Genomic DNA, 12,938 nt, shown 5'->3' with positions numbered 1-12,938 from the left:
TGCTTTTTTGCATTTCTTTTTCTTGGGGATGGTCTTGATCCCTGTCTCCTGTACAAAGTCACAAACCTCAGTCCATAGTTCATCAGGCACTCTATCTATTAGATCTAGTCCCTTAAATCTGTTTCTCACTTCCACTGTATAATCATAAGGGATTTGATTTAGGTCATACCTGAATGGTCTAGTGGTTTTCCCTACTTTCTTCAATTTAAGTCTGAATTTGGCAATAAGTAGTTAATCTGAGCCACAGTCAGCTCCTGGTCTTGTTTTTGCTGACTGTATAGACTTCTCCATCTTTGGCTGCAAAGAATATAATCAATCTGATTTCGGTGTTGACCATCTGGTGATGTCCATGTGTAGAGTCTTCTCTTGTGTTGTTGGAAGAGGGTGTTTGCTATGACCAGTGTGTTCACTTGGCAAAACTGTTATTAGCCTTTGCCCTGCTTCATTCCGTATTCCAAGGCCAAATTTTCCTGTTACCCCCAGTGTTTCTTGAGTTGCTACTTTTGCATTCCCGTCCCCTATAATGAAAAGGACATCTTTTTTGGATGTTAGTTCTAAAAGGTCTTGTAGGTCTTCACAGAACTGTTCAGCTTCTTCAGCATTACTGGTTGGGACATAGACTTGGATTACCGTGATATTGAATGGTTTGCCCTGGAAACGAACAGAGATCATTCTGTTGTTTTTGAGATTGCATCCAAGTACTGCATTTAGGACTCTTGTTGACCATGATGGCTTCTCCATTTCTTCTAAGGGATTCCTGCCCGCAGTAGTAGATATAATGGTCATCTGAGTTAAATTCACCCATTCCAGTCAATTTTAGTTCGCTGATTCCTAGAATGTTGCCATTCACTCTTGCCATCTCCTGTTTGACCACTTCCAATTTGCCTTGATTCATGAACCTGACATTCCAGGTTCCTATTCAATATTGCTCTTTACAGCATTGGACCTTGCTTCTATCACCAGTCACATCCACAGCTGGGTATTGTTTTTGCTTTGGCTCCATCCTTTCATTTTTTCTGGAGTTATTTCTCCACTGATCTTCAGTAGCATATTGGGCACCTACTGACCTGGGGAGTTCCTCTTTCAGTATCCTCTCATTTTGCCTTTTCATACTGTTCATGGGGTTCTCAAGGCAAGAACACTGAAGTGGTTTGCCATTCCCTTCTCCAGTGGACCACATTCTGTCAGACCTCTCCACCATGACCTGCCCATCTTGGGTGGCCCCACAGGGCATGGCTTAGTTTCATTGAGTTAGACCAGGCTGTGGTCTGTGTGATTAGATTGACTAGTTTTCTGTGATTATGGTTTCAGTGTGTCTGCCCTCTGATGCCCTCTCACAACACCTACTGTCTTACTTGGGTTTCTCTTACCATGGACGTGGGGTATCTCTTCATGGCTGCTCCAGCAAAGTGCAGCCACTGCTCCTCACCTTAGACGAGGAGTATCTCCTTACCGCCTCCCCTCCTGACCTTGAAGGTGGAGTAGCTCCTCTCGGCCCTCCTGCACCCGCGCAGCCACCACTCCTGGGATGTGGGGTAGCTCCTCCTGGCTGCCTCCCCTGGCCTCAGGCATGGGGTGGCTCCTCCCAGCCACTGCCCCTGACCTCGGATGTGGAGTAGCTCCTCTCAGCCGCTCCTGTGCTGTCGCAGCCTGGCACTCTTGGCCGCCGCCCCTGACCTCAGACATGGGGTAGCTCCTCTGGACCATGCTTCTGCGAGGTCTGTCACAACCGGCGCGCTTCTTTTGTTAGGTGTTTTGTTAGGTGTAATTTTGTTAGGTGTTGTCAAATTGCTTTCAGTAGAAGTTATACCAACTTACATTACTGCTAACAATAAATGGGAGTCCAGTTGCATCCAATTCTTACTTGGAATACTACATGATGAATCACAGAATAGAATTAATTTTCTTTAAGTTAGTTCTTTTTTCTTCCCAGACTGTGTGTGTGTGTGTGTGTGTGTGTGTGTGTGTGGGTCTTAATTATAAGATTCAGTCTCTAAAATGGTAAATGCTATCAGCTTAGACATAGGTAAGCAAACTTATTTTGGGGGTTCAGGAATTAATATATTCTTTTAAATCAGAAGTGTTTTAAAAAATATTTTAGGAAGGTTGATTCTTTTTTTTTTAAGATTAGAATATAATTGCTTTACCATGTTGTTAGTTTCTTCTGTACAACAAAGTGAATCAGCTATGTGTATACATATATCCCCTCCCTCTTGAACTCCACCGCCACCATCTCGTTCCTCTAGGTCATCACAGAACACTGAATTGAGCTCCCTGTGCTATACAGCAGGAAGGCTGATCCTTGAAAGTTTAATTCTAACAGCATTGTGCACATTTGGCAAAATGTGTAACTAGCATTTTGTAATTAAAGTTTCTGTATGATTCTGAAAATACTGGGCTTTAATGTCAACCTTTCTCTTAAAAAAATACCTTTTGAGCCTTGTCACCAACTTACTGCTCATTATCTAATGATTATACCTTTGAGGTGATAAAAATAACCTCTGATACTATGTTAGTGTGATTTAATTCTGACAGTTTTACTTTGCTGAATTATCACATTGTAAATATTTCAAATTGGCCATATTTTTAGAGATAATTTAGTAAACTTAATTTGGTCAATCAGTTCTCAGTATCAGAAGAGCTCAAGTTACTCCATGCGTCTGGACATTTGTCAAGCTTATGTTTCAGGAAATTCTGAAGCTCTTGGTTTTCTTATCAATTACTTTTGAACTAATAATTAGATATATCTTTGTTTATTCATTCAACAAATATTAGGTGTCCACTATGCTTTTGACAGGCTTAATCTGCCTACAATGCAGGAGACCCTGGTTTGATTCCTGGGTCAGGAAGATCCCCTGGAGAAGGAATAGGCTACCCATTCCAGTATTCTTGGGCTTCCCTGATGACTCAGATGGTAAAGAATCTGCCTGCAGTGTGGGAAACCTGGGTTCCATCCCTGGGTTGGGACAGTCCCCTGGAGGAGGGCATGGCACCCCACTGCAATATTCTTGCCTGGAGAATCACCACGGACAGAGGAGCCTGGCAGGCTACAGTCCATGTTGTCACAAAGAGACAGACAGGACTGAATGACTAAGCACAGCACAGCATAGCATGCTTTTGACACTAGGAATACAGTGCTTAAGAAGATAGCTACCATCTCTGTCCAAATGGAGTTTATTCTAATGAGAACAAGCCAAAAAACAAGTAATGAAATAAGTAGATGTGATAATTTTAAACTTTGAGAAATGCCATGAAAGGCATAAACAGGGTGGTGTGAGAGTGTGTGCCTGGGGAGTTGTCAGGGATGAGTGTTCAAAGAGGGCCTGTTTGAAGAGGTGACAGTTGATCTGAGATTTCTTCTAAAAGATGAGAATAAACCAACCTAAAGATAGCTAGAAGAAGAGCATTCTAGGCAGTGGGGACAGTACTTAAAGGATTCAGGGGAAAAAAGGAAGGCCAGTGTGACTTAGATTAAGGAACAAGAGGAAGCAACAGTTAGAACTGGACATGGAACAACAGACTGGTTCCAAATAGGAAAAGGAGTACATCAAGGCTGTATATTGTCACCCTGCTTATTTGCAGAGTACAAACTTATATGCAGAGTACATCATGAGAAACGCTAGGCTGGAGGAAGCACAAGCTAGAATCAAGGTTGCCGGGAAAAATATCAATAACCTCAGATATGCAGATGACACCACCATTATGGCAGAAAGCGAAGAAGAACTAAAGAGCCTCTTGATGAAAGTGAAAGAGGAGAGTGAAAAAGTTGGCTTAAAGCTCAACATTCAGAAAACTAAGATCATGGCATCTGGTCCCATCACTTCATGGCAAATATGGGGAAAACAGTGGCTGACTATTTTTCTGGGCTTCAAAATCACTGCAGATGGTGATTGCAGCCATAAAATTAAAAGACGCTTACTCCTTGGAAGGAAAGTTATGAGCAACCTAGACAGCATATTAAAAAGCAGAGACATAACTTTGTCAACAAGGTCCGTCTAGTCAAGGCTATGGTTTTTCCGGTAGTCATGTATGGATGTGAGAGTTGGACTAGAAAGAAAGTTGAGCGCCAAAGAATTGATGCTTTTGAACTGTGGTGTTGGAGAAGACTCTTAAGAGTCCCTTGCAAGGAGATCCAACCAGTCCATTCTAAAGGAGATCAGTCCTGGGTGTTCTTTGGAAGGACTGATGCTAAAGGTGAAACTCCAATACTTTGGCCACCTGATGTGAAGAGCTGACTCATTGGAGAAGACCCTGATGCTGGGAAAGATTGAGGGCAGGAGGAGAAGGGGACAGACAACAGAGGATGAGATGGTTGGATGGCATCACCGACTCAATGGACATGAGTTTGGGTGGACTCTGGGAGTTGGTGATGGACAGGGAGGCCTGGCGTGCTGCGGTTCATGGGGTCACAAAGAGTCGGACACGACTGACCAACTGAACTGACTGACTGATAGAAGAACAGGATAGATTATTTTGTTTTTGCAGGGAGGGCAGGTTAAGAATCAAGAATCAGTTAAGTAGGACCTACGTAAGTTTGAGATGCCTGTTAGATATCCAAGAAGTTTAAGTAGGCACCTTGAAACAGGGACCTTTAGAGCTCAAGAGAGGTGTTGGAATGCGAGAAATAAGTATGAAATTCATCAGCATGGATGATACTTCATCAGTTGCAAAACTACTTTTTTTTTTTTTTTTTTGCTTTTTAACTTTTCAGAGATCAGGGTGCATCTTGTGATTGATGTCCGCCAGGTAGCAGTCATGATAGAGTTGTCATTTGCTGTTTTAAGTGTACTGGCAGATGGCCAGAATCAGATCTTGCAGATTGGATGGCAGCAGCATGGGGGAGAATTGGAGATGATATTGGAGAACTATATTAAGCCCTTAAAATCAAATGACTCAAAGTAAGAAGGTAGGGAAGAGCTGGAACCATCCATGTTAGGGACATTTCCTTGAGGCAAGGGCCAAAAGTAGGTTAGCTTTTTGCAGTTGAGACCCAAGCACCGTAGCTTTCTGTTCCTTTAAGAAATGCTGCATAATGCACACTCTGGCACAGAGAATGATACTGTGTGAAGATAAACATAGATGTCCACAACCCTCAAGTAAAAAAGTAATTCAGAAGAGTTAGACTCTGAATGTGAAGTTTTAGAAATAACTTTCACCATTTCAAAATTTCACCATTGATTTTTGTTTGCATTTACCATTTCATGTTGGTAAAAATGATATATGTTCAAAATCTGCCTACATCTAAAACTCACTCATTGTAAAATATAAACTTCTAATTGTGTTATACATGGTTTGATCGGCAGAGTTTTTTCTCAGTGATTCATAAAAAAGATCGTTAGAATTGATAGCTTTTCAGTGAAGTACCGTAGGTGATAGTTAAAACCAGAGAATAACTAGCTAGCTCACCTAGCTCTTGAGTTTACATAAAAAATTACAATTTCAGAAATCTACTGTGTACACAGACTGCCTCACCAGACTTCGTCCTCATCCTTCAAAACTCAATTCAGATAATCATATTCCTCAGGAAAAACCTTCTATAACACCTTCCATCTCCACCCGTGACTGAGTCCAGAATTTTTAAAAATGAGGCCATAGATTAACAAAATGGTGCTCACTTTATCTACTGCGATTTTATGTTCTTTCTGTTTGTGCTTCTAGGGAAAAATATGAAAGGTTATAGTGGGTGTTTATTCAAAAGGATTCCAAGAATGTTGGTAGGAATAGAACGTAGCAAATGAATCAGACAGTGAAGAGCCATCTTAATTTTTTGGTAATTTCTGCTAACCAAATATTTTCATCCCCATTTCTCTCCATTCCTTTTTTGTTTGTTTTTTTGTTTTTAAAGGAATGCCCAGAAGAAAGGAAAGTAAACATGAGCTCTATTCGGGTAAGGAAATTTATTTTCATCATGTGCAGGGATAAAGCTCCCACTCCAGTACTCTTGCCTGGAGGGTCCCATGGACAGAGGAGCCTGGTAGGCTCCAGTCCATGGAGTCGCTAAGAGTCGGGCACAACTGAGCGACTTCACTTTCACTTTTCACTTTCATGCATTGGAGAAGGAAATGGCAACCCACTCCAGTGTTCTTGCCTGGAGAATCCCAGGGACAGAGGCACCTGGTGGGCTGCCGTCTATGGGGTCGCACAGAGTTGGACACGACTGAAGCGACTTAGCAGCAGCAGCAGCAGGGATAAAGCTTCATTTCATCAAAAGAATTTATACCTTTGCTTTCCCCCAAATCCCGTGTCTGCTGCCTAGGCAAATTCAAAGTAAAGTATTTGCTTTCTGAATTAATTCCAGTGACTTTTATGTGACTTCATTGGCACATACCCTCTACATAGATGAAACTATTCATAGTTTGACTTTTGCTGTTGTGTCTGTGCATCGTCTTATTTTATAATACATTTGCATGTAGTCAAAGTGTGACTGCAACAAAACCAAACACAGTTGTCTCAGTATAGAAACTCTGCTGTGTACATATTTAATATAGACAGTAATGTAATAATGTCTGCTCCTGTGCTGTGTACTTTAGATGTTAAATTCCTAGAGTGCAGGAATGATGACCCATTTCCATTTCACAGTACTTGTTCAGCTGAACAGCTAAATATTTTTGTCAATATAATAAAAGGAATATTTAGCCCTTAAATTTTGGGTATGCTCTAGTTTGAATGTTGCTTTAGTGACTGAGTTTTAGTAAAGAACATAGCTACTCGAGCTTACTCTTGGTATGCACATCCAGGATGCTGGGAACTTTTTCTAGGCAAAGAAGAGGAGGTAGAGAATAAGCAAAGTAAATACCTGATGAGTAATTTTCCTATTTTTGTGCCTGCAGGGGAAGAAATGGAACTTGTATTTGGACTATTTATATTCAGAGGGGTTACACGGCTTGAAACACTTCATAAGAAGTAGTATTCATCGTTCTTCTGTCCCCTGAGCAGAGAGTGTAAACCACTTGATCAACATTTATTTTTTATGTTTCATGTCACGGATATTTTAGCATGATATTTTTAAAAAACTGTTAGCAGTCATGTAATAGAACAGACGTGGTGTTGGGGTCAAGCCAACCTAGGTTTGAATCTCATGTCTGCCACTCATTAGTTTTGAGACTGTGTTCTGAGTTTTTTTGTTTAGTGCCTTAAAATAATAGCAATCATTTATTATTAATATTTCTATTTCTGCGAGGCAGAAATTTGGGGAGAGCTTCAACTGGGTGGTTCTGCCTCAGGGTCTTTCTCAAACTTGTAGTCTGGTAGATGGAGGGCTAGAACTCTGGAGGCTGGATGAGTTAATCTCTCCCTCTTCTTAGAGTCTCAAGGCTTCTTCATGTGGTCTTTCCATGTGGCGCACTTGGGCTTCCTTACAGCATGGTGGCCTCAGGACAACTGGATGCTTCTGTGGTGGCTTGGGGCTCCAGGCAGGCAGATGTCTCAGGGACAAAAAACATCACCTTTTCTGATGCAGCCTTGGAGGTCATGCACTCTCAGTTCCTTCATACTCTCTTGGTCACAAGCAAATCACACACTTCCGCAAGTTCACGGGGAGGGGTATTAGACTCCACCTCATGATGGGAATGACACCCCACTCCAGTACTCTTGCCTGGAAAATCCCATGGATGGAGGAGCCTGGTAGGCTGCAGTCCATGGGGTCGCAAAGAGTCAGACATGACTGAGCGACTTCACTTTCACTTTTCACTTTCATGCATTGGAGAAGGAAATGGCAACCTACTCCAGTGTTCTTGCCTGGAGAATCCCAGGGACGGGGAAGCCTGGTGGGCTGCCATCTATGGGGTCGCACAGAGTCGGACACGACTGAAGCGACTTAGCAGCAGCAGCAGAGCATGATGGGAAATGGCAGAGTTCTTGAGTAGAGTTGGCAAATTATGACCCTTGGATGAAATCAGGCTCCCTCTCCAAGGCAGTCGTGTCTGGGCATTTACGTCTTGTCTCTGGCTTTGCCACGGTGTTGAAGCTGAGTGTTTGGGACAGATACTCTGTGGTCTGCAAAGCCAAAAATATTTACTGTACAACTGTTTATAGAAAAGTTTCCTGACCTCTATTCTAGAAGACCATGTTGGATGAGTGATACTATTTTAGCCACCATTGGCCTCAGGCAAGTTACAAAGCCTCTGAATTTTACCAGGGTCTCCAAACCTGGCACTGGACTAGATAACTAAGACATCTGGTTGCCACGGAGATGGCATCATTGGACCACATGTGTACAAGTGTAGCTTCAGAGTTTTTCAGGCCTTTTGCACAGGAGCAGAGGTACACCCGGCTTACTAGCTGCTCATTCTTTGCTGTGGCTGCCATCAGCTTTTGTAAAACTGAGAACAGGGTAAGTATAGCCTTTGACTTTTCATGTAGCAAACTGTTTGCAGGAGTTAACTGCTTTACAAAGTTGGCAACCACTTTTAGAATCCCCAATTGCTAGTTCAGGAGGAGAGTGGACATTGCTTATGCACTTCTTGTAAAAATGAAAATCCATTAACTTTATGATTTATGCTGTCTGACAGCATTGGGTCAAAGGGGCTTTTTTTCCTTTCTCCACCTGATCAACATTAAATGAATGTTGACAGAAGCAAACTGAGCATATGGGACTAAACTTCCTTGTTGCTGAAGAGATCAAGAGGCTCAACTTGAGTTTCCATACTCGTTTCACCAACAGACTGCTACCTTCAGGGAGTGCTTAAACTGGCTTTCTACCCATGGCTCAGGAGAGCCTCAGTGTGGCTGATGTTATTTCCAGGATCTAGGTTCTTTAGCCCACTAGTGAAAAATGACTTCATCATCAGTCTCTGCCGTCCACCAAATTATGCATAAAGAGATATATCCATTATGTGGTGGGATTTTTCACATTTTTGTGAACTATGATTTGCATTTTTATGGAAGAGAGCAGATGATAATATACAGTGGCAGCTAAGCCAGACATATTTATGGAAAATACTCAGCTGCCTCTGAAACCTCTGAGAATGTTGCCCTTTTACTGATTTTGGACAACCATACCAACACCAAGTTAACAGGATATATTTCTAACTCTAAAAGCTGACTTTAGGTAGTTGGTAGATTCTTGGGCCTTCACTGGTAGTAGAAATTTGATGAGAGAAGGAAAGGGAGAGAACTGTGGGATAATGCACATTCCTGGAGTTTTACCGGTTTGATTTTACGAGACTGCTCTATTTTGTGCATGTGCATGTATGTGTGTATATATATCCCATTTTTAAATGTTTGGGTTCAAATAAATTAACTGTAACTTATTTTGAGGAATAATTCTGAAGCTTTTTAAAATTTTTATAATAGCTAGAATATCTTGCTGAAAATTTACCACAGAATTTTGCTTCAGTGCTACAGAAAAATTCTGCACCTTTTAATAAAATTTGTATCATTTGAGAGAAATCAAGCTGAATTTACTTTTGTATTTAAGAGCACATTGCAGTTCTTTTTTTCCTGTAAAGCAAAACAACCCTGAACTATATTATTGGAAGGTGTTCAGACTAGAATCCTATTTATTCACTCATTTTTAATTTTATACATATTTACTGAGCTTACCATGTGTTGTGAATTCTTCTGTGTGCTGGTTATATAGTACCTGCTTTTGTGGAATTTACTTCTCCATTGGAGAAGACAGATAATACAGGTTGTAAATAGATGTCTAATATCAGATGCTATAAAGAAAAAGCAAAGAATAGGGACAGAAACAAACTGAGTGTATGGGACTAAATTCCTTCCTCATTGGTAGAGGCCCAGTGGCTCATTGAGTTTCCATATTCGCTTCAGCAACAGACTGCCATCTTCAGGGAGTCCTTTAAATTGTCTTTCTATCCATGGTTCAGGAGACCTTCAATATGGCCAACTTTGATTTGCAGGATCTGGGTTCTTTAGCCAGCAAGTGAAAAATAACTTCATCATCAGACTCTGCCTTCCACCAAATTATACATAAATAGATATACATGTTTGAGAGGGTTGCAACGTAAGATGCTTAAGGAAGGCCTGTTTGAAGAGGTGACATATGCAGAGTCCCTAATGAAATAAGTGTATGAACCGTGTGAATATTGGGGAAAAGAGCATTCTAGGAAGAGGTAAAGGCAAGTAAAAAGATTTGAAAATGTTAACTAACTTGGCATGTTTGAGGAATAGCAGAGGCCAGTAGGGTTACAACCTAGTGATTAAAGGAATGATAAGAAATGAAATGGGAGAAAGCCAGAGAGTAGTTCATGACGATCCTTGTAGCTGGGATGGAGAGCTGAGGAGTGGCATAATTTGACATTGTGGATCACAAATTTACTATGTGGATCACAACAAACTGGAAAATTCTTCAAGAGATGGGAATACCAGACCACCTTACCTGCCTCCTGAGAATGCAGGTCAAGAAGAAGCAACAGTTAGAACTGGACATGGAACAACAGACTGGTTCCAAATTGGGAAAGGAGTACATCAAGGCTATATATTGTCACCCTGTTTATTTAACTTACATGCAGGGTACATCATGCAAAACGCCAGGCTGGATGAATCACAAGCTGGAATCAAGATTGTTGGGAGAAATATCAATAACCTCAGATATGCAGATGATGCCACCCTTATGGCAGAAAGCTAAGAGGAACTAAAGAGCCTCTTGATGAAAGTGAAAGAGGAGAGTAAAAAAGCTGGCTTAAAACTTGACATTCAAAAAACAAAGATCATGGCATCCAGTCCCATCACTTCATGGCAAATAGATGGGGAAACAATTGAAACAGTGACAGACTTTATTTTCTTGGGCTCCAGAATCACTGAAGATGGTAACTGCAGCCATGAAATTCAAAGACGCTTGCTTCTTGGAAGAAAAGCTACAACCAATCTAGACAACATATTAAAAAGCAGAGACATTACTTTGCCAACAAATGTCTCTCTAGTCAAAGCTATGGTTTTTCCAGTAGTCATGTATGGATGTAAGAGGTGGACTATAAAGAAAGCTGAGCGCCAAAGAATTGATGCTTTTGAACTGTGGTGTTGGAGAAGACTCTTGAGAGCCCCTTGGATTGCAAGGAGATCCAACCAGTCCATCCTAAAGGAAATCCGTCCTGAATATTCATTGGAAGGACTGATGCTAAAGCTGAAGCTCCAGTACTTTGGCCACCTGATGTGAAGAACTGACTCATTAGAAAAGACCCTGATGCTGGGAAAGATTGAAGGCAGAAGAAGGGGACGACAGAGGATGAGATGGTTGGATGACATCACCAACTCAATGGACATGAGTTTGAGCAAGCTCAGGGAGTTGGTGATGGACAGGGAAGCCTGGCATGCTGTGGCCCATGAGGTCACAAAGAGTGGGACATGACTGAGTGACTGAACTGAACTATAGAGCTACAGTGTAGAGTTTAGATTGAAGAGGATTAAGCAGAGAGAACAGTTAGGTTATTACAGTTTTCCAGGCAAGAGTCCTAGACTAGTGTGGTGGATGATGGGGGAGGTGGGGTGGGTGGGTGGGTGGGTAGTCAGATACTGGATTCAAGCTATATTTTAAAGGCTCTGCTGATAGCTTGGATATGAAGGAGGGGAGGGGAGTAAAGGATGACACTTAGTTTTTTGATTGAGCAACTGGGTGAATGCTAGAATGGAGAGATGAGGAACAGATTTGAAGGAGTGTGGAGTCATGAGGGTTTTTGGTCATGTTAGTTTGGAGATGCTAAATAGGCAGTTGGATATCCAAGTCTAGAATTCAGGGTACATTTTGATTCTGACAGAATTGATTTGGGAGTCTATTTCATGGCCGTGATATTGGATGAGATCACTTAGTACAGCTTGCAAAGAGAAAATGGCAAAGGACTGAACCCTGGAGCAGGCAAATATTAAGAAGTTTCATGCTGGAGGAACCAGCAAGAGACTGAGAAGTACTCACTAGTGAGCTAGAAGAAAAGTTAGGAGACTGATGTGCTGGAAGCCAAGTAAAGAAAATGTTTCAAAAAGGAGGGGATATTTAATGGTATGGAATGTTGCTTACATATACCTGGATAAAAGAAGCTTTAGCTGCTTTGAAGTAAATCTGATAGCTTCCCCAGTGGGTGGCCCTTGTCATTTAGAAAATTTGCTTTTAAGTTCGTACTCCAAGTAACTTCCCATATTGTTTTTCACAACATATTATTTTGGTCCTTAAGATCATGTAGAAGTTTAAATTGTGAGAAGGGGTTTGATTAGTTTTTATGAAAATTTAACCCCTAACAATCTCATATCATGGAAGAAACTTCTCTAAACTTGAGTTTATATTCTGGGAGAAAAAAATTTTTCCCCTTAGTTTGCGTTTTTGTTCAATAATTATTCCCTGGGTACCTCTTTGACCATATTCTTCTTGATCAATTATTTAACACACTTAAAATTAGATATACAGCTGTGCAAATATGCCAAATCTAGTTATTTGAAAAGTCTTTTTTGAAGAATGTTCACGGCAAAGAAAAACAAAATAAGAGTATTTGCTTGCATGCAAAACATGTCTAAGAAAAGAAATAGAAAATGTGGTTTGTTTTCCTAATTGTACAAAAAGAATACCCAGTATTTGTGTAAAATTGCTGATGTTAAATATTGTTTTTATTTTAAATATTTAAATATGTTAAATATTGACTTAATATTCAATAACAATGCTATTAGATTTCCAACATTTTTTTATCATAACTTCTTCCTCTGGTCTTGGGGACAATCTGGAAAGAAAAAATGATAACTATGGTGCCTCATAAACTTTTATTAGCATAGTAGAAATTGTCTTTATATCAGTTACATTTTATCACAAAATAGTTTATTAGAAGAAAAATTATTCTCTAAAATTGATATTATATATATATTTTTTAGGTGATCTTTTATTTTTTTAATATAAATTTATTTATTTTAATTGGAGGCTAATTACTTTACAATATTGTATTGGTTTTGCCATACATTGACATGTATCCGCCACAGGTGTACATGTGTTCCCACCCTGA

The 12,938-nt window shown here is 40.6% G+C and overlaps 1 protein-coding gene across 4 annotated transcripts in view; it reads left to right on the top strand.

The window, feature by feature from the left end:
* CENPI (centromere protein I) overlaps positions 1-9,390 on the top strand; it is a 58,841-nt gene extending 49,451 nt beyond the window's left edge. For all 4 annotated transcript variants that reach the window (XM_055563032.1, XM_055563029.1, XM_055563031.1 and 1 more), the window contains 2 exons: positions 5,846-5,887; positions 6,831-9,390. In XM_055563032.1, the coding sequence (XP_055419007.1) occupies positions 5,846-5,887; positions 6,831-6,932 (144 nt within the window). In that variant the 3' untranslated portion in view covers positions 6,933-9,390. The remainder of the gene's footprint in view (positions 1-5,845; positions 5,888-6,830) is intronic.
* Positions 9,391-12,938: the final 3,548 nt, after the last annotated feature.

The sequence above is a fragment of the Bubalus kerabau genome, chromosome X (assembly GCF_029407905.1).
Source record: "Bubalus kerabau isolate K-KA32 ecotype Philippines breed swamp buffalo chromosome X, PCC_UOA_SB_1v2, whole genome shotgun sequence".
Taxonomy (NCBI): Eukaryota; Metazoa; Chordata; class Mammalia; order Artiodactyla; family Bovidae; genus Bubalus; species Bubalus kerabau.
Note: the sequence above shows the minus strand (reverse complement) of the source record. Positions and strands in the feature narration are given on the sequence as shown.